The sequence below is a fragment of the Mus musculus genome, chromosome 15 (assembly GCF_000001635.26).
Source record: "Mus musculus strain C57BL/6J chromosome 15, GRCm38.p6 C57BL/6J".
NCBI lineage: Eukaryota > Metazoa > Chordata > Mammalia > Rodentia > Muridae > Mus > Mus musculus.
Genome location: NC_000081.6, coordinates 27995762 through 28022262, shown reverse-complemented (window position 1 = coordinate 28022262; position 26501 = coordinate 27995762). Strand labels below are relative to the sequence as shown.

Sequence of the window (26501 nt, the reverse complement as noted above, 5' to 3'; positions counted from 1 at the left end):
TTCAAAACTAAACCAAAACAAAGAGCTGTCACAGACTGGAGCTGGACCAGCTTTTTTTTTTTTTTTTTTTTTCAGATAGGGAGTCAGACTTACAGGGAGCTCCTGTGACTTTCTCCCAGAGTGCAGCTGGGTAGGGATGGGATCAGGGCTGAGAAGTCTGATAGGACACCGGTGCTCCTTCCTGGATGCCTCTCATGGCCAGGATGTTGCTTACATTAGTTCTCACCGCCCCTGGGACCAATCACTTTTATTGCCAATCTATTTTGGGTCCCTGTCCTTGTGGCAGTAAATCATTCTTTCAGAGCTCCGTATTTAACCTTGCAAGACTGTGTGCACAGGCTGGGGAGGGGGGGGGCACTTACATAAATGCATTATTTTTAACCTGCCTGGCATGCTTTGGTTGGCGTTAAATGAATGCGTGTGGAGAACAAAGGTTTGTGGTTCTTCTGAGGCCACCACGCTGGGGTTTCTTTCTTAGTAAGTCTCATTCTGGGTGCCTCTGCAGCTCCTCGCTTACCGAGGGAGGACGACGCTTACCGAGGGAGGACAACGTGAGTGTGTCACCTTGGGAGGGAGCAGCATGCAAGCTTTTTTTATGCGTTGATGCGATGGTTTTCATATGGAGGATGAGGAAGCTTTTCTTGATATTTATTCTCTTAGTACCGAGGAAGTGGCGGGCGTCAGATTCGAGTTCTGAGGCTTGGAAGCTGTGGTCATTCACGTACTAAACAGAGATTGTGTTCTCAAGAAGGTCCCTGGTACCCTGAGTGTTTTGAGGAGGAAAGCTTGGGGGCAGGGGAGTGGGGATGCTCTGTGCTAGTGTGTGTTGGTCGCTCCTTTTTAGGTGTCACGGCTAGCTAAGCTGTTTCAGAGGAAAGTAAGGAGTCTTCCATCAAGACATTGCAAACTCACTCACTGAGGTGGGATGTTACTTGATTTCCCCCCCCCCCCCCATGCTCTTTTAACTCTCTGAACTTTTCGCCAAGATTTTAAAATGAAGTCTGTGGTGATGTTCAAAGTGAAAGGCGTATTAATTGTGATTTTTTAAAAAAAGGTATGATTAACAAAATACAATTAAGGTACTTTTAAAAAAGACTTTTTAAATGTTATGATGATGGATTTGGATACTGGAAAGCAAGAGGTAACGTTTGAAGTTATCGACTTAAATGAGCCATAGCTGATACTTACTTTGTTTACTTTATTCCTGCGCCGAAGAAAATAAAATTTTAATCTCATATTCTTGGCAGGATTCCAGAGGGAAGTCATATTCTTAATCAATAGCCACACTTACCTAGAAAAATCACTTATGTTGATAGGAGCGAGCTGTGTTAGACGATAAAAAGCAGTAACGGTGACCTTCCAATCCTTCATCAGCTCTACAGTGGCGTGGCCAGGGTTACCTTGAGCGTGTTATCTTGACAGGACGGCAGGAAGACAGGTCCTGCTCGGACACTGAAGGAAGAAAGCATTTGAGTGGCACTTCTCTGAATTCCTGTGGAATGTCTTTCCTGCCTGGGTGTCCTTTCCCTCATTCCTGCTTCTCTTGTCCTTTGGTGAGCTGGCAGGGGCCGAGCCATCTGCCTGGAGGACAGGTGTGCTTTGCATCTTCACTTTATTGAATCAGATGCAGCGGCCAGGAGAGGTCCACAGCTGGAGCAAGACCCTGGCTCCCTCCCAGAGTGCTCTTCTTTCTTTTCAGAGTTCTCAGAGGAGGAGCTGTCACCAAAGGAGTGGCACAGGAATGGCCATGAGGAGCTTTTCTGTGACCACTGCAGAGCTGGCTGCTTTATCACATTTTGGCTTAGTCCCTGCCTGTGTCTCTGAATTGATAAAAAGCAGCCTAAGGCTGTGGGGGAAGGCCCTACAGGTGTGGGTGTGTGGCTGTCACCTCTGCTTTCTGTCCCTGAGTTTTCCTGATTTCTGGTGTTAGATTCTCCTTCCTTTAAAGTAACTTTGCCTTACCTAACTCTCCACCAAACCCCTTCTATACTTCAGCTCCCTGCTGGCTTAAAGAGACCAGTATCTCTAATAGGCTGTCCCAAGGTTGTGATGTGATTAGGCCTTACACGCAAGACCTCCTTGTTTATGGGAAATCTCCCTCTGAACATTTATGGTTAATCTGTAAATGTTCATTTGCAATTCTTAGTCAATAGTAGACACATTAAATTTCCTTCATAACTGTGTTTTGACTTCATAATTTCCCCTTTCTATTCTTTATCCACCTAAGGAAGCCCCTTAAGATCCAAATAAGGAGCCGCCTGCTTTCTTGGGAAAGTTTATATTGCTTGTCACAGAGCTGGTGAGAGATGTTCACTTGGGCTGCAGTGAGCAGAGCTGCAGGAAGAGGGTGACCTCTGGAATTGTCTCTCTCCAGAGACTTTGCCCCCTGTGGAGTGTTTAGTCTGAGGGCCACATGTGCTCTGCAGGCCAAAGATCTTTTGTTGACAAATGTACTTGACTTTTAGCTTCCTAGCTCCTTGTCTAAGATCCTCTTGGGAGGGGATTACAAAGTCACCTATAGACAAGTGTGATGTACTAGATATATCACCCAATTTGGTTTTTTTCTCCGAAAATAAAAGTTCCTTCCTGGGTTCCCATGAGAAGTGTGCCTTGCGGGAAGCCATCTGGTATGTAAGTAAGAGGTAAGATTGGTGGCTTGAAGCACGACTCACCAGTATTGCAACACTGGCAGCTCTGATTGCTGCTGCTCTGAGTTTTCCCGCTCTCGTGACTTTTACTGCAGTGCCTCTGTACTTCTGGCATTGAACAAGCTTTCTAGGGATTTGGAGATGGGCTGTTCCTGTCTTCCTGTTTGCAGATCATCCTCTTTGTATCGACTTGTCTCATATTCTGATGAGGAGAAGGGAAAGATGGATGGTGGAAATCCACAAGATTTTTAGCAAAATGGAGCTCTTCTTAGTAATTCTGGTTTTGGGGATACTGGATTACATAGATTGTCACTGTTCATGAAGAGAGGGAACCCCAGATGAGTCCCCCTTCTGTGTGTGTCTGTGTGTGTGTGTGTGTGTGTGAGAGAGAGAGAGAGAGAGAGAGAGAGAGAGAGGCAGAGAGAGAGAGACACAGACAAAGAGACAGAGAAAGTGACTCCCCAAACATACCTATTATTCTGAATACTGCATAAGAGCCATTAACACCAGCCCTGCCCTCCAAGAAAAGCTGGCTGTTTGTTAGTATTCTCATTCACTGGCCACTTGGTGCTGTGATTTGCCAGGTCCCATGTAAGATGTCTCTCTCTCTTTAAAACTCAGATCTCCTCTTCAGCATGTGGTGTGGTTCTGGGTTGCAGATGTCTCTGTCAGCTTCTTGTGCCCCAGGTCTCTCTTATAAAAATACCTGTTCCCTTTATTTTCCCAACCTCTGTTGGGCAAGTAAAGGGGCCTCACTGTATACCGCATCCTGTAGAGTCTGGACTGTCATTTGAAATGTAAGACATAGATTCTTGGGTGTTGATGGTCAAAGCTATAATTCCACAGTGTAGTACCAAGTAAAAGTTGACTGAAAGGTTCTAGGATACAGCAAGTGTTTCCCTGTGTTGGTTTGGGCTCTGTAATTTAGTTTCTGTGTCTCTTTCTACCTAATTATATCGCATACTACTTTTACACAAATAACACAAGTAGCCCCACATTGCCAAGGGAGGAGTATGGCTGGCTTGGTTTACTTGACTCACATCTGTTGCAGACCATGGGGAAGTCTTGACTGACGTATTGCTCCCGTGTCTTTGGCTGTCTGGACTGGGTGAAAGTGCTGGGAAATGTCTGTGGCTATGAATGCAGTGTTGGCAGGAGAGGCAGAGCAGGGCCCAATGGAGCTAGCCAGGTAAGGGATTCCTTATGCCATTACCTTGTAATATATTGTAACGAGTCCTAGGGCTTTCTTCCTTACTTAGGGAAAGAACAAGCCAGAGGGCTGGGGAGCATCTTTTCAAGCAGTGGTTTTCCTAAGTGGCCATGGGCGTCCTGGCTTGTCTGTGTTTCTGTTTTGTTCTCTCTGCCCCCTCCTTTGCTGTTTTTCATGCTCTGTACAAGCAGATGATATTGAGAGATTGTGGTGGTGGTGGGAAGGTCATTTGTTCCTTTTCCTTTTAGTAAGACAAGTGTTAGGCATTTGTTTTGGGCTCTTCTACATTTGGGATGCGGTTTTACGAGACTCAGTTGATCTGATCTCCTCAGAGTTGATAGTGTATTGACGAATAAAAGAACAGAATTGGGTGGGTATTTTAGTCTGAAATTGGGGATTCCTTTTTTTTGTTGTTTTGTTTTTTGTTTTTTGTTTTTTGTTTTTTTTCTAGACAGGGTTTCTCTGTGTAGCCCTGGCTGTTCTGGAACTCACTCTGTAGACCTGGCTGGCCAGGAACTCAGAAATCTGCCTGCCTCTGCCTTCCAAGTGCTGGGATTAAAGGTGTGCACCGCCACTGCCCGGCTTGGGTGTTACTTTTGAACCATTATTACGTTAAGTCTTTTATTTCAAAGTAACCAAGGGTAATACAAAGGGCGGTCAGGATGAGCTTCTTTGAATTGTAGCTTCGCTGTTACTTTTGCCTTTTCAGGGTATTTAGTCGGCTGTGTCTTCATTGTTAAATGCATGTAAAGATACATTTACTTGGAAGGGGAAGAAACTAATTTGAGAGGTCAGAACTCATACTCTGCAGAGAAGAAGGCTTTCTCTGATTTGCGAGTTGTTGCCATTTCCCTGTTTGTTTTGTCTGCCTCTGTGGATTTGGATACATCATTTCCCTTTTGATCCTGAACCATCCCACAGCAAACGGTAGAAATGATGACGTCCATCGCCTGTAAATCAGGAGAGCTCAACCTGTGGGTCGTGATCCCTGTTGGGGGTGGGGGTGGTATAACTGGTATCCTGCATATCAGATATTGACATTAAGATCCATAACAGTAGCAAAACTATAGTTATGAAGTAGCAACAAATAATTCTGTGGTTGAGGGTCACCACAGCCTGAGGAACTGTATTAAAGGGTCGCAGTGTCAGGAAGCTTGAGAGCCGCTGCTTTAAATGGTTCCATATGTGTTTCTGAGAGCAAGAAAATGTCCTGACACAATGATGAAGGTCAGGAATTATTGATTTTTTTCCTTCGAGATAGAATCTCATGAAGTAACCTGGGTAGGCCCTGAATTTGTAATCTTCTTGCTTTGGCCTCCCTAGTGCTGAGAGTATATGCCTATAGCATCATACTGTGTGAGTACAATACCATCATATAAAATCTACCAATTTAATATAATTTAATCTGTTGACAGCAAGTACTTTATTTTGTTTGTTTCATTTTTGTTTTTCGAGACAGGGTTTCTCTGTGTAGCCCTGGCTGTCCTAGAACTCACTTTGTAGACCAGGCTGGCCTCAGACTCAGAAATCTGCCTGCCTCTGCCTCCCAAGTGCTGGGATCAAAGGCGTGCGTCACCATCACCTGGCCGAAAATACTTTTAACAATTAAGAAAATTATGACCCATGATCATTTTAGGATCACATATTGCATTTAGTTTTATAGCTGTTTGGATGCTTTTAATAAGAACAACTTCTTAGTCTGTCTTCTCCGTTACCTTGATGTTATTGAATATGTGTACTGGTTAGCATCTGCCAGGTTGAGATGTGTGATTCCCCATTAGATTCAGGCTGTGGAGTTTTTGTCAGGTGATCTTCCTGTAACAACACATCCAGGAGCAATCCCGCTGCATTCAGCTACCCCACTACATCTAGCTGTCTAGCTATCCACTGCATCCAGCTGCTCCACTGCCCTCCAGCTGCCCACTGCTATCCAGCTTCCCCATTGCCATCCAGTTGCCCACTGCCATCCAGCTGCTCTACTGCTATCCAGCTGCCCCACTATGCAGCGGCTCCACTGCCATCCAGCTGTACCCACTGCCTTTCAGCTATCCCATTGCTCTCCAGCTACTCCACTGCCATCCAGCTGCCCCAGTGTGGTAGTGTCACTTTTCATCATATGATCCAGGTGGTCACTCCAGGTCCCTTTCCCCTTGTAATTACTTAGCATTTCGTGGTGAGATAATGTGCAGCTGTGTGAAACCTTCTTTTTTTCCCCTTTTTCTATTTGTTAGTTGTGGCGTCTCTTGTAGATCATTGTCTGAATTACTTATTAGTTGGTGCTTTGCCAAATAGTGGCTTTTCTAACAGTATCCTCCTCTGTTGGTTTTTTCCATCACAAGAAGGCGTTTTCCCTTTGCACATCTTACATGTGTGATGAGCACGGCCTCATGAATGGCATCCTGTGCGTTCTGTTAGTTACAAACTTGCTGCCATTATCTTGCTGCTCAAATTGTCCACAATTTGAATAGCAGCTTTAGGCTGGCTCCTTTATCTTTTGTAACCCGTCTCCATCATTTTATTTCATTTTTAGTACTTGTTCACTTCGGGGCACAATAAATAGTTCAAGGATCATCTTGTTTTTCCCTTGCCCCGGCCCAGGGATCAGCCATTACTGGTTCATTTTAGCAGAATGGGCGATCAGTGTGCTCATTGCCTGCAGAACCTCTCAGTGGACTGAGCTCGTGACTGTGTGTGTAAATACTGCATAACCAAACACACACTCAGCATAATTACATGGTTGCACTTATCCTTGGCTCTCTTTCTTCACCTAACTGAAAGAAAAACCATGTGTTGAACGCAGGCCTCCAGCACACAGGGCTCTTCTTGCTGGTTCCATGTTTGTGACTCTTTTGATAGTGAAGAGTCTGGCTTCCCTTACCTCACATGCAGGAGGCAATTTCAGAATGCCTGCCTCTACCAAAGTGATAGACAGATGTCCATCTGGAGATGTCCATCTGTCCATTAAAGTGGAGAGAGTGAACCCCAGTCCTGGTGAGCTTTTGTTCCACACAGAGCCTGGTTGGGTAGTCATCTAAACAGATAAACCCTTCAGCCCCAGAGGCCGCCAGGCTGCACCTGTGGCTTGCTTTCCAATGTTGCTGCAGCACAAAGTTTGAAATAAGATGTCTCCAAGAGGGAAAGAGATCAGTTTCAAATAGATGTAGTTTACTAACAGGACGGAAGTCTATCGTCTTCATTGCATTGTGCATTAGTTGCCAGAGAGAAGAACTAAGAAGGAAGGTGGTACATCAGTCAGGACACCTGACAGGGCATCTATCAGTAAGGATGTTTGATGAGCTATCTATATAGGATCTGCAGTAGCAATGGCTGTGAGCTAGATGAGGCTGGATTGGGCCCATCTGGTCTCAGGACTCCAGTGCACTCTCACTTGAAGTAAGGAGCCATGGCTTGAAGGTGTTGCTTGCTGCCTTCCCTGGAGTTTCCCCAGAGAATGCAGTGATACTCCTGGTTCAGTATGGGGCTCCTAGGAAATATGCAAGTGTATGTGCACGCATGTGCTCACGTGCACTCAGTTCTACAGATCAGAAAAGAGTGGGTGAGTTTTTTGTGCTACTGGCAGAGTATTGCCCATTTATTTGTTTAAGCATTAAGTCATAATGTGGAATTTTGGTTCCTGATTTGGGGAGATAACTCTTTAATTCTATATACTGTGTTCTGCACTTTCTACAAATATTCTCATTCTTGTTAAATTGTATTCTGGAGAATTTTGACTGCTGTACCTCCTGAAGTCCTTCATGTGGCTAGAACATTTTGTCACTAGAGGATGGTGGTTTCATGACACTCTGAGAGAGATATTTTTGATATTTAGTAAAGTTGGAGAGAAGGTCATGACCGAGGCAGGATGGTTGCTAATGGGCAGGCACTGTTGGCAAAGTTCTTTGGGAGACGATGGAAATGTTTTGGAGTTAGAGACTGGTCATCATTTCACAGTAGTGTGAATACATGAAAACCACTGTACTCTCTACATGGGGGGAATTTTATAATACCTAAGTTACAAACCAGTGAAAGAAAGGGGCACCGATGGCAGACTCTCAGATGTCTTCAGTTTTGGGATGTTTTCTGTGGTCCTCTTCAAGGAAGGCAATGAAAATCTGGTTTTTGCAGGAGGAACTAGAATTCAGAGGGGTCTTTTCACAGCCCCTGGGACAGACCTAGAGCGGCTTCTAGGGAAGGTGGGTTGGGGTCTAGGGAAAAAGCAGCATTTTCCTGGTGGTCGTGTCTAGGAATGAGGGGAAATCACTATTTGGTGGGCAATTATGGGACTGATCTGACCTTTGTTTTCAGTGTGGTAGCATATTTAGAATTTTGTTTTGTTTTCTTTTTGAGACAGGCTTTCTGTGTGTAGCTCTGTTTGTCCTGGAACTCACTCTGTAGACGAGGCTGGCCTCCAACTCAGAGAGCCATCTGTCTCTGCCTCCCGAGAGCTGGGATTAAAGTTGTGTGGTGCATCAATACTGCCTGGCTCATAGTTAGATATATGTAGACCATCTTGGATCAACTTCTTAGCAAGTTTCAAATGAAACGAATTGAATTTCTTTCCTACTGATTGATGGTCTCAGACCCAGTGAGTTGTTTTTTTGGGTAGGGAAGGGCATACATAGCTGATTATAGTGAAACTGGCCATAGTTGGCTGTCCTGTAGAACTCTAGGGTTGTTGACAGAAGCAGCTTTCTGTTGTGTTCCTTCCTGCATAAAATATCACAGCCAGCGCTTTCCCCTAGTGTGGCTTTTGTACAGCATAGTGGCAGCCCCTGTGCTCACTAGTGAGGGCCAGAATATGGAGTGTTTTGTTAGATTCCAAAACAGAAACAATCAGTTTGTAGAATACATGCTCACGTGCGTGCACACACACTTAGTGGCAAGCCCTTTCCTTGTACTTGCTGTGGAGTTCATTTGCCACTCCTGTGCAGTGTTTCTAACCTCACTTGAAAGCACACATCTCAGAAGGAAGACAAGGTTTTGTGAGGCTTTGTTCCTGAGAGAAGTGAACCTTTAAGACTTTGCAGCACTCTGACATTCTCTGTTCTGGTGTATACATCAGATGCACATAGAGCAAGCAGGTTGGAGAGCATCCCCAGGGCAGAGCCTCTCAGCACAGTGCCTCCTGTTGGGCAGTGACCTTCTTGGGACATGTGCTCTGTCATCTTTGTTTCTTAGTTCCAAATGCCTAGCTTAGTATTAGTGAGCACTTGAAGTGGTTTTCATCTTCAAAGAACTTTATGGGCATTATTTAATATACATGACACTTTAATGAATGATCTGTTTATCCCCTGAGTAGCGTCAGTATGCCGGGTGCCATACAGCTGGAGAAGACAAAAATAATGTTCTGTCCAGGGGGAGTTTATAGTCCAAAGAGACAAGATGATTAGGCAGGTTCTCTTTTGGCCTCCTTTTAAAACTGTGCTGGGGAATAATGTAAAAGTTAAAATTAAAGAGATGATCTGCAAGCACAGGCTGTGTAATTGAAATTGCCCTCAAGGTGAAAATGAATTTTGGGATGCTCTTAAAAAGACACAGCGCATTAGGTCTCATTTCTCACACATCCATTGGTAGACGTGGTGTCTTCCTCAGCTCTAGGCGAGGGCGGCACTACTGTAGGCCAGGCAGAATTGGTCTCGGCTCTTGCCCTGCCCATCCCAAATGCCTGCTTTGGAATGCCACTTTACAGTGGAGATCACATGTGAGGGCTGGTGGGTTTCTGAGCCGCAGACCTGGTCAGGGGGAACTTGACCATGTTGCCCTGCCAGTACATCCTGCTCTGTGCCCAGTACCTTCTCCCCTGTGTTTGCTCGTCCTCCTCTGTGGTTTGCTTTCTTCATCTGAGCGCTGTACCTTGCCTTTGGGAAGCGCGCTTGTCCTTCCTGTGCTTGCTTCCTGTGGCCAGTCGGTCCTGGCAGGGCATCTGTTTACAGCTAACTTTCCCTGTGGCTCCTCTGGGCTGTAATTATTCCTTCCCTTGTGAGTATGAGCTGCCGGGACCTCGGATCTCACTGTAGCTCCCAGGAGAAGCAGGGTGAGCAACTGCTGACTTATGCCCACATTTCCTTAATCCAGACCAGCACAGTCACCTGGACTTTAAGACAAGGAAGTCGTCATCTGATACAGAGTTCTAGGATGATGCTCTGGGATCTGTATTTTGAAAAGGCCTCAAGGTAATCCAGATGCACATGTAGACAGGTCCTCTAAGGCATAGCTTAGATAGTTGTGGGTTCTGGGGAATCTATCCATCCAGTTGTTATGCTGAAGAAATGCCTGAGGCCAGTGCTTATCAGGAAAGTGTGTCTATTTACCTCACAGTTTCGGAGGCTGGAAGTTCAGGCTCCCAAGAGGGCCCCTGGCTGTCCCACATCTTGGTGGGTCCATGATGAGGACAGAGAGTGATGCCTGTAGACAGTGGGAACCTCACTGCACTGATAGGAAGACAGAGCGAGTAAGGGTTCAGGCTCATTCTGGACCACTCTTCTTCCAAAAAACTAACTCAGGGTCTCAGGAGAACTACTCGAATCCCTTCTGAGGGCAGAACCTGTAGTGAACTGGGGACTTCTCACTGGGCCCCACCTCTTAAGGATCTGTCACTTCCCAGTGTGACCACACTGAGGACCAAGGCACTAGCTGGTATATATCCACGGGAGACAACACATATCCACACTCTTGCTGGGACTGCAGCCGGTATTGAGTAAGGTGAGGTACAGTCCTTCCATGAGCATACCTGGAGCAAAAGAAGAACATTTGTTCATCCATCTGTGAGGTCTACAAACTGAAGGAGAAGACACAGTTGGGCCTCCAGCTAAGGAAGTGACAGTGTTGTCATAGAGATGCTGCACACACAGTACTGAAGGGGATGAAGCCATCACACTTTAGCTGCACACACAGTACTGAGGGGGATGGAGCGCTCACACCTTAGCTGCACACACAGTACTGAAGGGGATGGAGCGCTCACACTTTAGCTGCACACACAGTACTGAAGGGGATGGAGCGCTCACACCTTAGCTGCACACACAGTACTGAGGGGATGGAGCGCTCACACTTTAGCTGCACACACAGTACTGAGGGGATGGAGCGCTCACACTTTAGCTGCACACACAGTACTGAGGGGATGGAGCGCTCACACCTTAGATCGTCAGGAGCAATGACTTGTCTTCTCCATTCTCCCAGCCCATATTCTTTATGCTGATACTCAGGCTTCTGCCAGCGCAGCTCTTTGTTCTTTTACCGCAGAGTAGACAGAGTTCACACTAAGATCAGAAATGGGTGGTGAACGCCATAGACACAGTTACAAGTGCTGGTGATAGAGGGTGGGGGAGCATTTGAGGCATCTAGGAATAATGGCCTCCTTAACTCTGCCCTTAGAACACATACATAATTTGTATATTTTTCAGTTTTCATTTTGTAAGTTCTACACCATCTCTTAGTAATATTTTTATGATGCTGAAGAATTAAACCCAGGATCTTGTGCAAGCATCCCACCACTAGGCTACGTCTCTCGGATCCTTCCCTTATTATTTTAAGAGCACCAGTCAGGCACCAAAGGTCACAGACACCACATATGTATGTATGTGTGTGTGTGTATGTATGTGTGTGTGTGCGTGTGTGTGTGTGTATGTATGTGTGTGTGTATGTATGTGTGTGTGTGTGTGTGTATGTATATGTATATATATATCTCATATACATATATGCATATATATATATATATATGCGTATCTGATAAATGTGTATGTGGATTTTGTTTTTAAGGTAAGCTCTCAGTCTGTAGCTTTAGTTACCTGCCTTGAAGCCATCCTCCTGTCTCAGCCTCCCAAGTGCTGGGCTTCTAGAACACTGTTGGCTTCTAGAACAGCAGCTAGCTAGTCAGGGAGAATTTTATCTCCTGGAGTGACAGAAACTGAAATTTGTTGTAAGAGGTTTGTTGCTAAAAGAATACCAGAGGGCTGTTTTAGGTTTAGGCAGTGCATTTACTTTCACAGTGTTTCCGTACGTGGTCAGCTGAGAAAAGGGTGTTTTTTTGGTGAGGCGCTCTCTGAGGCTTTTACCTTTCCTTTTCTCTCCTCAAGTGATGCGCACCTCTAGCAGGTTGTACCTCTCCTTAAGAACAATGGTCTTTCTGAGGGAGCCTTACCGAGAGCTGGCAGCTAACACTGACACTCCATGGAGCCTGTCACTTCACCGTGACTACAGGGAGCATCTGGAGAGGCGCTGAGAACAACTTCCACATGAAGGAAATCATAATTACATTAATGTCGCTTAAGAAAGCATTGTGTTTGAAGAGTTGTAGATTCTTAGGTGACAGAAGCATTTAGAAATCTCCGCAGGCTTTCCTCCGTTCATTTGCTGGAGGTTCACTCTGTCATAGCCACAGTTATCGCAGTAGGAACGCACCAGGACCTTTGCAGTCTCCAGCCTTCCTGCATTGCCCGTGTGTGCCCCTGGGTTCCCACTGACTGCTGCTCCTCTGCCCACAGGGGGACCTGTTGCTTAAATGTACTGTTTCTCTGCTGTAGGCGTCCCTTCTTCTCAGCAGAGACACACAGGCCAGTTAGCTTGCCTCTGTTGAGTATAGTGCAGTGACTCATTCAAGTGACATAAGTCTGTTGACACTTTCATGTCAATGATAGATTGTTTTATAGCATTATCACATGTCTCTGGGTGATCGAATCTATAGTTAGTTCAGTCCTGAACTAGCTAGCATGTAGGACGCCCTAGGTTTGAAACCTGGCACTACATAAAACCAGGGTTCGAGAGTAGTCTGGGCTAAATACAACCATAGAAGCCACCACCGATGTAGCCATCGCCACCACCACCACCAAACTCATCTAGAAACCAGTCTTAATGGGTAGGCTCAGCCATTGAAATGAGGGAAATATGGGAGCAAGCCACAGTTTCTTGGGGGAACTGCCATACTGCATGGCAAGGTTGGCTCATCTGCCTGAGAGCTTTACCATTGAAGAAGGATTTAGTGCCAGTCAGAATAAGGTTGAAGGAAGTTGTCCAGATGTTTAGATGCTGCCGTCCGGAGGCCATTTGTTGTTGTAAAGTTTGTGGCTTTGTTGTGCCTAGTTTTTTTCTGAGAGTACTTCAGGAACAGTCAAACCGGCCACTCAGCCAACAAGGTCACAGTTACCTTTGCTCACCCTCTTGGCCAGCTGGTGTTGCTAGGACTTGCCTTCCCCTCAGTCATTCCCTTGGTTGTCAGCTACTCTACGTGAGAAATTCATATATGGGCTCCATGGCCGGAAATAAAGGTGACTAAGAAAATACCGACAGCATGTAAGGGCCCTGAGGACTGTAGACGGGCGCATACTGCCTCAGGATGGGTGGCCTTCCCATGATGGTCTGTGCATATTGCATGGTGAGGACCCCTGGTTCTGAGGAAACAAAGGGCCGTCTGAAGAAAGGTGGGTGAGTCCAAGGGAAGTCCGCCATCTTGCCCTCTTTAGCTTAGCCTCCCTATAGCCATCTTTGCGTTATATTTTCCAGTTGTCATCTGTCATTCTTAGAGATTTTCCTCATTCAGGAGAGTGATTCACCCTCACGTCTCTCTCCCTGCCTCTGCCCTTCTGAAATAGCCTCCCCTGCCCAGCAATAAGCTTTTCCAAGAGGCGTTGACCTTGTGCATAGCTGTCAGGAAACCCTCCTCGAGGTGGTGTTGACTTCCTCCTGGTGCCATTTCTAGGCTTTCTGCCCCCAGAGGTGACAGTGCAGAAGAGTGGCCAGGGACTGCAGGGATCACCCACTGGCTCTAGCTCGCCGAATGTTTCTCTTCCCAGGGTAGACCCTTTATTTTTATTTTCACACATTGATTCCTTTCTCCCGTGGTTTCTTCTGCCTACCCGGTGAGGGCAGCTGCTCCACTCATGGCCGGTCGCAGAACATGGAGGCAGAGCTAGGGGTTTTCTCTGTGGCAGGAGTTTAGGAGAGAGTCCCATAAAGCACTGATTCACAGCCTGTGCGTCTCAACTACCACAGGGGTCGCGTATCAGACATGCTGCACATCAGATATTTACATTACAATTCATCACAGTAATGACAGCTATGAAGTAGCAATGAAACGATTGTATGATTGGGGTCACCACAATGCGAGGGACTCTTTTAAGGATTGCAGCATTAGGAAGGCTGAGAATGACTGCTGTAGAGAGAGTCTGATAGACTTTGTTTCAGCCCCTAACCACAGTCATAAACTGGGGGAGCAGTGCCCCCTTTCTCCTCTACTTGGGGTCTGTTCCACTCTCTCTTCCCTCTTCCTGTCTCTACTCTTGTGCCTCATCACTTGGCAGTCACCTGAGTGACTCTGTTTGAACCTAACTTCTTTAACCAGTTTTATATAGTTTAAAATTTGCATTTATGATGATCCTCGTAAACTTGGCTTAGCAAGTAAACCTCATGGTCTTTATTTCTTAGGAGTAATTTAGCCCCCTTTGTTAAACTATTACTTCTTGAAAATAGTTTTGGCTTACCTCTGCTCTAGCACACATAATTTCTCCCTGATATTTTATCTCCAAGCTGGAATCGTCATTGAATTTGAATCTCCTCCCATTTGTGCCCCTTGTGCTTGGGACATAGTTGGTGCTTCTCATGTCTATTTATTGAGCAGGGAATGCCATAGCCCCAGTCTCAGGGGTCAGTTTCCTCCTTGTCTTGGGAGTCAGGTGTACAGTGGTAAGTATTGAGTCAGCAGACTTGGGCAGAAGTCCCAGACATTTTATGGTGTAATGTCCTCACTAATAAAAAAAATTGTGGGAGTGGGAAGAAAGGAAGAGAGAGAGAGAGAGAGAGAGAGAGAGAGAGAGAGAGAGCATGTCCTGGCAGATGAGGGATACAGGGGGCGGTGGGGGGGGGGCGGGGGACAGCCAAGGAAGGTTGGTGAAAGAATGTCTCCCTGCTTGATTGGCAGGTGCAATGTGGACCTGTTGGTCTTTGATGCTTGATCCCCAGGGTGGCTCAGTCACAGTAAGTTGAGTGTGAAGAAGCCTCCACTGCCAGGTTTCCTTTAAGACCTGAGGTCTTGTTGCCTGTGGAAGTATTTTCAGCATCCATGTCTTAGTGGCCACATAGCAGACAGGGAGCTTTAGGGTACAGAGGCACTGGGGAGAGTCCCTGGTCTCTTTGAGGATATTTGCATGGGAGTATGTTCCTTAAGGCAGCCGAGGGGGTTCCAGGCACTGTTCTGTCCTCCTCTTCTTTGCATTTCGCTTCCATTTCTGGGACTTTGCCCCACTCCTCCTGTCTCCCTTGAGGCTTTATTTATGTCAGCCTGAGAGCAGGCCACAGGGCCTTTTAAAGTGATGCACACAGATATCAGGCCAACCCAGTTTTTTTTTTTTTTTTAATAAGTAGGTCATGTTGTTTCTACTAAGTAGGATTTTAAGAACTCCTTAAAGAAAAAGTATTTTAAGAAGGGATGACAAGCATCCAGTTTCAGTCTTGTGTATGGAACTTGCCAGGAGCATGGTGGTTCTTGGGAATTCCTCAGAGATCAGGAACAGCCATGGGATCACTGGGGGCTCCTGTGTCTACACCAGGAGGCATCCTATACAAGTGGGGAGGGCCGTGGTGGGCCTAGAAGGAGCGCCTGATCCCTGGAAGCTGGCGACTTGGAACCTGCACAGCAAGGAACTATTCTATCAGCCCTGCCTCTAAGGAGTGTGCTGTGGACCTCCTTCTCCCTGAACAATGAACTTTTCCTGGTAAATAGGGAACAACTTAAAACTTGCGAATTGTCCTGAATAAGCCTTTTCGTGTAATCCCAGTCATACGATGATACTAGTGTACTCAAGCCCTGGGGAATCAGAAAGGGAAGAACTTACCATAGGATTTGTCACACAGTTCCCTAGAGAATGGGAATAATTGCTGTAACAACCCATTGAAATGTCCTAGAATTCTAATATTTGTAAAATTGCAAAGAAGCCTGCTAGCTGTGGAGACTGCTGTGTTCACAGGCGCAAACAGTCAAAATGCTTTATCTGATTTGAGGGCTGGGTCCTCAAATGTCCTGTGTCTGAAGTCAATGTTTTGTTTACAGAGCAGAATGCAAGAAGTACACTTTCAGGAAAGCTTACATAGTCTCCAAGTCTGGGCTTCTCACACAGGTGAGTTCCTGACAGGGTCTCAACGTGGACCACCTTTTAATTTAGTTAGTTAATTTATTATTAACATTACTGTTTTTGAGTCATGGTCTTACTGTGTAGCCAATTCACAATGAAGCACAAGATGGTCTCCAACTCTCAGTGATCTGCCTGCCTCTGCCTCACCGAGGACTGGGAATAAAGGTGTGCACCACCACACCCCACACGTCTTTGAAAGTAGGACATTCTCGAATGGAGCCGAGTAATTTTTAAAATGTACCTTGTTTTTAATTGTGTGTGCGTGCATGTGTGCGTGTGTGCGTGTGCTGAAGCCTGAGGAGCCCAGAAGAGGGTGTTGGGTCCTTAACTGGAGTTGCTAGTGCCATGAGTGGCCTAATGTGGGTGCTAGGAACTGAACTTGGGTCCTCAACAGTAGTGTGCTCTCAACTGCCGAGCCCTCTCTCTGATCTGGGTCCGAGTATTTGTAACATAAAATTAATTTTATGCTTGTTATAGAACTATTCACCTTTCCTTATGGTTGATTTCAGGAGTACCGTGTTTAATTTTTGTAGACCAGCCAGCTGCCTTTGCGTTACTGGTGTATTGCGTTCCAGTGTTGTATACATGTGTGCCTATCCTCCTGTTCCTCTCACCCCTTTGACTGATGCTCACTTTGGTGGTGGGTGCCATGGTTTTGCTGTGTTTGCAGATTGAAATGCTAAATTCATGCCACTACTGTGAGTATTGATCTTTGCTCCAGGGATAATGTATTGAAGTAGAAACAAGTTGGAAATGTCACCAAGAAACACAAGTCTGTCTGGAAGACATCCTAGGGCAGGCTTTGTCCGTAGGTTGGGGGAAGAGTCATTCTAGAGGGAGCGCTCCACAGCTTCCCATCCTTGAATGATGCTCAGCCCCCAAGGCCCGAAGGCCGCCCCGCTGGCATGCGTGCTCTGCAGCCCGTGTCCCCAGAGATCTCCTCAGAGTAGAACGCCACCACTGCTGTTTGATCTTTGCCATTTAGCTGTGTTATTTGAGATGAATGTATGGATTAACTTTCCTGGCCTTTGCTTTGGGCTGAATTGGAGAGAGCTTTAGATACCTGGGCTTGCTTGTGTTCCCCTCTTCTATGATAATCTCAGGGCATTGTGTCTGCCTAATTTGTTTGTTTCTCCTTTTTGATGAAAATTCCCCCATTTTTATTTTTACACTAGCTTAATTTTCTGTTTCTGTGATAAGACACCTTGAACAAATGCAGCTAAGGATGGAAAGGGTTCATTTCAGCTTACCACATCTTGGTCACAGTCCATCCCAAAAGGAAGTCAGGGCAGAAACTCAAAGCATAAATCTGGAGGCAGGAGCTGATGTGGAGGCCATAGAGGGGCATTGCTTACTGGCTTGTTCTCCATGGGTTGCTCATCCTGCTTTCTTACAGCACCCAGGACCACCTGCCCAGGGGCGGCACTGCCCATAGTCAGCACTCCCACATCTGTCATTAGTCAAGAAAATGCTGCCTCAGGCTTGCCCACGACCAGCCTGGTGGGGGTCCTTTCTCAGTTGAGGTTTCATCTTCCCCAGTGACTCTAGCTCATATCAGGCTGACGGAAAACTAGCTGGTACTTGTACTGTAACCTTCTTCCTGCTGATTTTTTTTTTTTAACTGCTCAAGAGTTGTTTTTTTAAGACCTCTTTCCCTTTCAGTGAGTCTATCTGTGTCTTTTCCCCATGGAGTCCAGATTTTACTCACAGTGACTCAATGAATAGTGTGTTTGAAACGTGAGAACCTTGGGTTGGCTTGTGACTTTGCCACTGAGTCTTAGAAAAGAAAGTTGCCTTGTCTTATAAATTCTATACATTGGTTTCTCTTGTGGGCAATTATCAAGCCTTTGACATTCTTTTTATTACGCTGGAGTGTTCGCCTTAGTCTCATAAAACACGTGGTGGAATGCAGTGTAACTGGTTTGTTGTAATTCCAAGCAGTAGTAGGTAAGGAAAAGGTTTCCAAGTGTAATTGTAATTTCTTTTATTGGATTTATCCTGACTTTATTTATTTACTTATTTACTAATTTATTAGAAAGACCACCTACTAGTAGATTCAAATCTACCTTTGGAACTTTGAAAGCTATGGCTTTTTTTTTTTTTTGGTTTTTCAAGACAGGGTTTCTCTGTTTAGCCCTGCCTGTCCTGGAACTCACTTTGTAGACCAGGCTGGCCTCGAACCCAGAAATCTGCCTACCTCAGCTTCCCAAGTGCTGGGATTAAAGGTGTGCGCCACCACACCCGACTTGAAAGCTATGGCATTTTAGAATTAACTTGAAAATATCTGTAAGTTGGTGATATTTGGGTAGTATAGTAATGCAGAAATGAAGACTAGGCTCTGGTAATTAAAGCACTTAAGGAAGGGTTTATTATTCAGAGCTGAAGGTGGACAGTGTTCACAAAGCAGGAAGCTGTTTTGAGAATCAGGGCTTCAGGGATGTAACAGAAAATAGACAGTGCTTCTGAACTGGACGGCGAGACTGGGGCACTTAGGTACCTTAGGGACGATCTGTGGAGCTCACTTGTAGGCTAGGAGTGAGTATTCCAGATGTTAGACAGACAGATGGACTTTCTGTCTTTGCAACACGCCCTGGAAGGCTTTTGTTTTGTTCTGTTTCATATGAGATGTGGAGAAGTTGAGAACACTGGTGCGTTGCAGTGTTTATCATAGAGAATATCCGGCTTCGCTCGCGTCCGCGTCCATTCGCGTAGATTATGAGGAGACGCTTTGGGTTTTGCATGCAAGTTTCCAGTTATTTTGATTTTCTTCTTTAACTTTGCACCATTATCCTTTGATTTAGTTACTGATTAAAGTCTTTGATGATCATTTATTTAAGGCACCTAGTGAGCACAGAGTATGTGCTAAATAATCAATAAAACAAAGACATCTAGTAAAGTTGGTTTTCGGCCCTTGAAATAAAATGCCTTATTGTGTGTATGTGTGTAGGTAGAAAACTATATTTTAAATTTTTAGTTATTTTTTATGTATATGAGTGGTTTGCCTACACAAATGTTTGTGTATCACATACATGTCTGGTGCCTGTGGAGGCCAGAAGAGGACATCCAATAACCAGTTTGTATTTAGCAAAAATTATATACATAGCAAATTACCACAGTGTTGTTAAAAAAAACAACAAAATACTGCTATTATAAAGTGATCAGTAACATTACAAGGAAAGCTTGTTGGTGTTGCCTCTGTTGCTATTGCTTGGGCAATTTTTAGACCTGAGCTTCTCTCATTAAAAGATTCGGGAGTGAGATGAGGAGGGGGTAGGAGAGAGAAAACAAGGGGCCACCATTAGGTTTTGAATAAATGTGTAACCAAGTAGCACCCAAACATTTTTTAAAAAAGATTAAAACAGTATGAAATGAAAAACTCAGAAGTAGCACTGCCAGGACAAATCTAGCTTCCTGCTTTAAACTGAGCTAAATTACAAAGTCACTAAATTCACTGTCATACCCAGTGACAGGGACCCTGTTGTCTTGGACACAAAGGCTCCTGTCTTCTGAGTGACAGTCACCCTCAAGTGGCAGTTGACCAGTATGCAAAATGAAGCCCTTTCTATTGCAGAACTGGATTAATGGAGTGGGGCACTTAACAATGGCTGATTAAGCTACAACACAGCCAGGCAAAACCCAAAACCCGCTTGTGGTTGCAGTAAGGGGAGTCACAGTGTCAGTGTTGTGACTGCGCACTGCGTTCCCACTAGCAAAGCCTCTTTAAAGGCCATTGGGTTCAGTTAGGCTGCTGGAACTCAGAGCAGGGCAGCAGGAGTGGTAAGATTTCCTTCTAGAGGCTAGATACATCTTGTGAGAGCAAGTATGGATTTGCAGATCATATCAGTGTACAGAATTGAGGCAGGCGTTGCACTCGTGATACTTCTGCAGGGACCAAGAGTGGACTCCAGAAGAGCTGATCTCCATAGGATCTGTGGAGATGTAGGTGGGATGGAGAGTCACTGGAGCCTGCATTGTGGGGTGCAGTGAGCCTCTCGAAGAGCTTCCAGGCTATATCCAAACTTTGCAAGGAACACACACACACACACACACACACACACACACACACACACTCCTCCCTAGTTACCTTAGACCCTTAGCTTGGTGATATTTTCAGCTAGTTATTCACTAATAAAAATCACCATTAGAAGGAAAAATCATGTCTCTTGAAGGCTGTTAGGAGAATCATTGTATTGGAGGATGACAGGTAATGCTCCAACATCACCCATTGATACTCATATTTCACTCTGGCTTCCTGTGTGCTTATTATCAACCGACCTAGAAGTTGTGAGGCTTTGTTTGGTTCCACATATAAGTCAGAATTGCCTGTGTCTGACTTGTTCTCCAGGGCTGGTGGGTTTAAGGAGAGGCCCTGACATTTGTGTGTCTTGGTTGTGCTGTTAAAATACAGTAAAGTGCCGGGCAGTGGTGGCACACACCTTTAAATCCCAGCACTTGGGAGGCAGAGGCAGGCAGATTTCTGAGTTTGAGGCCAGCCTGGTCTACAGAGTGAGTTCCAGGACAGCCAGGGCTACACAGAGAAACCCTGTCTCGAAAAAGAACAACAACAACAACACAAACAAAACAAAACAAAACTGGTGGAGGTGGGTTATTAGTTCCCAAGTTGAGTTCGTGCACAGTAGTTCCTAAACTTTTGGCACCTGACTTAATAGATTCTTGGTTACTGCAGTGAAACTGGGAATTTAGCTAATCCCGGAGGGAGCTGGCAACATTGCCTCCCTCTCCCATAGAGGAAGGCTGTGAGGGGAGGGGCTGGCAGGCCCATAAATAGCTGCTCAACCTTGTTTCCTTTTCCTGTTTGTCTGTGAAGGTCTACTTTGCACCAGTCACCTTTAGCATACTTTGTGGTAATAAAAGATGGATGAACAGCTCTGAACTCTCTCAGAATGCTGGCTGTTTAGATCGGTTAGGCGACAGCACACTTGGATGCAGATTCAACAGAGCTTAGGGTCCTCCTGTTAAGAACTTGTCCTTAAAAAAGAGCCTGTTCATTCTGAAGGGAGCAGTCACAGAGCAGAAGGAAGCGGCACACCTGTATCTCCAGGTTCTTGGGAGGCAGATGTGGGAGAGGAGCTAGCCAGCAGGTGATGACTAAGTTGGATAATAAAGTGACACTCAGAGTCAGAGCTGTCCTTGTCATGAGAACTAAGCATTCAAACAGATGCAGCATCTGGAGTAGGTGCTTCCATTATGAAGGACAGAGAAGGAAGTATACCTGTATTTTACGAATTTCTAATGGAATCCAGCCTTTCAACTGCCTAGCTGACACAGAACTTTCAGTAGCGTCTCTGACTAGCCATCCGTGGGTATCATGGTATTTTCCAAACTATGCTAGCTGTCGCACATCTCAGAACCTAAGCTCGTTTGTTACTTGAGAAATGTAGCACTTAATAAACTAACAGAGCTTTTTATTTCACTAATGAAACATTACATCGCTTTAAAATCTTCTGATTATTTTTGAAGATGTAATTGGGCCCCTCTTTAACGTTCTCTGTTTGGTACTTGCTCAGTATTCTGAGAAATGATCTCAGTTTTATTGCACTGAGTCTAGCTGGATGCAGATCCTGTCAGACTGCGCTCTAGGATGATATCACAGCCTTTTCTCAATGGTTATGAGGATCAACTATTGTATAGGAGGAGGTTTCCATTTTCTTCCTGGTTTTCCACCTTTTACCTAGAACTCTGCCCTTTTCTGTATTCCATACTTTGTCTTTCAACATCTTAGAGTAGGTCCCTTTTTTGTTTGCCTTTTGGATAAATTCTACATTCTCTGGAGGTTGAGATTCTAGATGTAACTTGGCATATGAGCTCAGCTGTTCAAGTTATAATCCTGTGTTTCTGAAGTTGAGGATGTAGAAGACTCAGGCCAATGCCCACTGTTACCTAGCTGAGCATTTTAAATAGTCTGTTTTATCATGTAGATAATTACATGATTGTTTGGATATGCCTATAAGTAATAATGTAGCCCACCTCTGGTTTAGTATATTGAAAGTCTATTTATTATGACTCAGCCAAATATTTTAGAGTTATAAAAATATATAGGATGTGTAGACTACAGTCCTGGTTGAAGAGTCACCCCTTATGGTAGAAAAACATTGTGCTCAGTTCACAAGATGTCACATCAGGGTCTTTGGGTCAGAAATATTGACTTCTGAAGATCACAGATAAAGGATTTGGGAACAAGAATCAAGCATGATTTTCATTTACAAATACTTCATGGGCTAAGAATACAGCTTAGTGGTAGACTTGTACTTGGCATGCAGGAAGCCCTGGATTCAGTCTCCAGCAGTGCAAAAACCCTCCCATCCCCCACTCCAAAAAACCAAAGTGAATTCACTACAAAATGGGAATTAAAAGTCCCTGTCTGTGATTTACAGACTTTAAAATTTAGAAACATCGAACTTTTCAAGACTAACCTTTACACGTTTCCAAGCAAATGAGAATCAAACATTTTATTTCTTTTTTAAAAAAATTTTTATTGAGCAGAGCTATTTGAAAAATTGGGTTTAGCTTCTATGGGTCATTAAAGTGTGTGTGTGGAGAGGGCGTGTTTCAAATGCCAGTTATCTGTTTGCACAGCAGGCCCTTTTACCAGTGGAATGTCTCCCTGTCCCTGCCATTGAAGATTTTATACACTTGACAGAATTGATGTTACATATGTTCATGTTAGAAAGGAAACAGCAGAGCTTAAGTTTAGTGTTTGTAAGGGTCTGTTTAGAGCAGCAGAGATAGCCAGGTCATATGCCTGGGTGCTCGCATTATTCTGGTACTTGTGTTGAAAACAGATTAATAATTAATATTCCAATTCAGTGTTTGAAAAAAAATACTTTTGTAAATAATCTTGCACAATTAGGTAATTCTTTTCTTTCAGTGGCTTATATTTCACATGCTCAGTGCCTTCAAAATTCAAAGGACACATTTAACATTTTTTGTAGTGATTGGAAGTTGAGCAGATACTATGGAAAATCCCTTGGTTTTTGAGACAGTCTCACCCTGTAGCTCTGGCTGGCCAGGCACTCTCATAAGCCAGATGGCCAGATCTAAATACATAGATATCTACCTGCCTCTGCCTTCTCTTGCATGGGACCTTGTATGGCCATGCCAGGAGGAAATCCCTTCTTTAGGGAAAGTGTCCAACACAGCCCCTAGTGCCTGGTGTTTCTACACGTCTGCTGTCATCTGACCTGAAACATCTGTCCACATGAGGTCTGAGTGGTCCCGTGCTGGAGCCTCTGTCCTATAGCCTGGGAGAGCACCAGGTGGGAAACTGAAAAAGGAAGAAGAAAAGTAAAAGCAGGTGTGTGTCCTGGAAGGGGCTCTAACGGGCTGCCTGACTAATGGCTTTGCACTCCAGGGGGGCTGAGCAAAGGCCACTCACTCCCATCTCCTGCTGGGAATCGAGAGCCAGCTTCTCTCCCGGCTGCTGCTTTAGGAGGATCTCTTCCTATTAGTTGCTGAGAGCTTGTCTGCTTGAAGGGGCTGCGGAGCATACTCATGCAACCCTGAGACTTGTCTGAAATACCCATCGGCCGGCCCACAATTACAGAAACAAACAAGTTTCTAAATTCCACTGTAACAACTTGGCTCAGTTTCTAATCTGCCTTTGTCAACATGGTCTGACTTTTCTATCTCATTTTATTTAGTATTATAAATCACTGTGTCTGCATGGGTGAGTGGCCGTGTGTGTGTGTGTGTGTGTGTGTGTGTGTGTGTATGTGTATGTGATGTGACCGTTTGTATAAATACGTAATGTACATGAGCTAAGGTCCTCGTACTTTTGCAGCAGCAGTCTACCTAAAATTAAGCCATCCTTTTTAGCCCCCTTTTGTCTATTTGACAGCCACACTGCTAAATGATTTTCCAAGTTCATGGAATAATTCTTTTCCCACTTAAGAAAAGAAAAAAGCCATTCTCCCTCACAGTGCCGCACCTCAGGCAAGGGTTCATTCGGCCTTACTGCTTTAGGTTTGCCAAACAAAAGCCGTGGAGTCGGATATGAGACGTGAGGACCACACAGGAAGGGCTCAGATCAAAGGGGAGGTCATTCCTAGGTGATGGTTTTCAGCCGGAGAATGAAGACTGGAAAGGAGAAGAAAATGAATGACGTTCCGGTTTGCTGACCTGATGATTGCTGAGGTCAGGTTGTTAGTCCTGTGTGCTGGCCTTGTGCTGAGACTGCCCCCTGCCTCCATATGTGGAGTGGTTAGAAAGATCCGTGCTGCTGGGTGTTGGAAAGGTGACAGGTGTTGCTGTCTGGCACTGATATTTGCTCCTGATTATTAAGCTGATCATGGGATGTACTGTCCAAACAGAGATGCTTCTGAGAATGAAACGGGGTGTTGCTGCTAATTATTCTGGAAAAGTAGGCTTAAACTGGAATTGTTCTGTCAAGTCGAGATGGATGGCTGCCTTACTGACTGCAGAGGTGGAGAGAGTCACACTCAGATATTGATGACTCAGGGGTAGTTTTCTGTGACTTATCATCTGCCTTGATTCAGTCCCGGACACATAATGGTGTGGACAGTTGACGAAGAGTGGGTCTGAGACATGATGCTGAGTCAGAGGCTCTGCCAGGAGTGTGCTGTCTGAAAGGACCTCCAGCACATTCCACGCTCCCTTTGCCCAGCTCCCGGAGTGGCTGGACTGCTTGTTTTGTGTGCAGTGAGCTAAGTGTGACTTGAGTCCTGAATCAGGATTTGTCAGCACTCGAGGCCTGGCCGGCTTCCTAAGCTTCTTCCTAAGAGCTGAGCCAAGGGGGTCTTTGTGCCCCCGCCTCCCACACGGGACTGCAGAGGGAGCAGGCTAAAACAGGCCTTTCACTGCCGAAGAAGGGGGCTAGAGGGTTATTGGCCACTGTCCCTGCCTGCTCCTGGGCAGCCTGTCAGCTCCCCTGCCTGGGGTTTCCTCAGCAGGCTTGGTGCCCCTGAATGAGAGAAAGTCCTGACAGTTGTTAGATTCCCCCAAGTAAAACCCTGACAACTTCTTTACAGGGTGTTAGAGAACTCATTCCATACTTCTTCTTAATTAATTACAAAAATTAAACCCATTTAACAATAAAAACTATTCTTTGGTCCTGAGAATCCTTGTGTTAGTTTAAGCATTCATATAAGCACATCAAAGTAATGTATGCTAAGACATGCTTTTGTACCAATCTGGCATGTACACACACACACAACACACACACCATGCCCGTTTAAGTTCACCTGAGTGGCAAAGGCATGTGCTGGCACATGTGCAGCCAGCTGGATGGATGTAGATCTGTTCTGTGGATGGAGAAAGGTCTGTGAGTTACACCCCCCAGGTTTCTGGCACATTCTTGCAGTAACCTAGATAGGAGAGTGGTTACATGCTGGTATTTTCAGCCCATGCGGCCTGAATTTCCAAACTTGCCATTTCTTCCTGCTTGGAGCCTCCTGTCCTCATTGGATGGATAAAAAGGTTACTTTGAAGGAGTGGAGCAAAAGAGGAGAGCTGACCTTACACCTTCACTGTTCCGAGCGTGGTAGGAGTTCAGGAGGACAGTTGTGCATGTTCCTGCCTAAGTAACCGTGCCTCCAGGTAAGCTTTTGGAAGAATCTCCTTTTTAGTGTTTATACATGCTATGCACTGAGTCTCCAGCCCCATTCCCCAGCCTCTCATCTATTTGCAGGGTACCCAGCCAACATAGCCTGTGTCCTACTGTGTACTGTGCTGGAAATTGGGCGAAGCGCCTCATATACATCTGCTCTACTGTGGACCACACCCTCAGCCTTTCCTCAAGTAATAAAAGGTGACGCTTTAGAGATGGCTTAGTGGTCCAGAACACTGACTATTCTTGCAGAGGACCAGAATTTGGTTCCCAGCATCCACGTGACTGTTTACAACCACCCGTAACCTCAGGAGCTCTGGAACCCCCTTCTGCTCTCTGTGGATAGTCATATCTATGGATAGTCATAAGAACGTGCGCATACAAACACACAGACATAAACACTTCTTGGTGGCGCACGCCTTTAATCCCAGCACTTGGGAGGCAGAGGCAGACAGATCTCTGAGTGACTGTCTGTCACTCAGACCTCGTTCTCTTTTCTCTGGGAGCATTGTTCAGCAGATAGGAATAAAGGAGGCCCCCCAAGAGGTGTTTTAGCGAAAGAATCAACTGAAAAATTTAAAAACTCTTTGTATGCTGCCTGGGTACACATGAGCCCCCGCAAGGCAGGAGTGTGGAGGTCAGAGGTCAACTTTTAAGACCCTTCCTGTGAGAGGCCTGGGGATCCAGCACAGGTTATCAGGCAGAAGCTAAGCCTCCTCACCTGCTGACCTGCCGCTGCCTCGCCAGCTTGCGCGAGGTGAGGTGTCAGTTTGTAGGCAAAAGAAATTCAGAACACTTAATACATCCCCCTGAGTATTTACATGTGGTCTTAGCCAACGGGCGAGAAGTCCTTTCCCTCAATATAAACAGTTGCTTGTTAAATATTTCTCTATCCTCAAAATAAAATAAGGCTTTCTGGCCAGATACCCATGGGAATG

At 45.3% G+C, this 26501-nt stretch overlaps 1 protein-coding gene across 8 annotated transcripts in view; it reads left to right on the top strand.

Annotated features, from left to right (window-relative positions):
* Positions 1-26501, top strand: part of Trio (triple functional domain (PTPRF interacting)) — a 295200-nt gene that overhangs the window by 3586 nt on the left and 265113 nt on the right. The window contains exon 1 of one of the 8 annotated variants that reach the window (XM_030248467.1): positions 57-551. The exons of 6 other annotated variants lie outside the window; for them this stretch is intronic. Coding sequence is in view for 1 of the 2 variants with exons in the window: in XM_006520052.4 (XP_006520115.1) it covers positions 15881-15962 (82 nt within the window). In the remaining variant the exon portion in view is untranslated. Of the gene's footprint in view, positions 1-56; positions 15963-26501 lie in introns of those variants that run through there. One more of the 8 variants, XM_006520052.4, reaches the window with a different exon arrangement.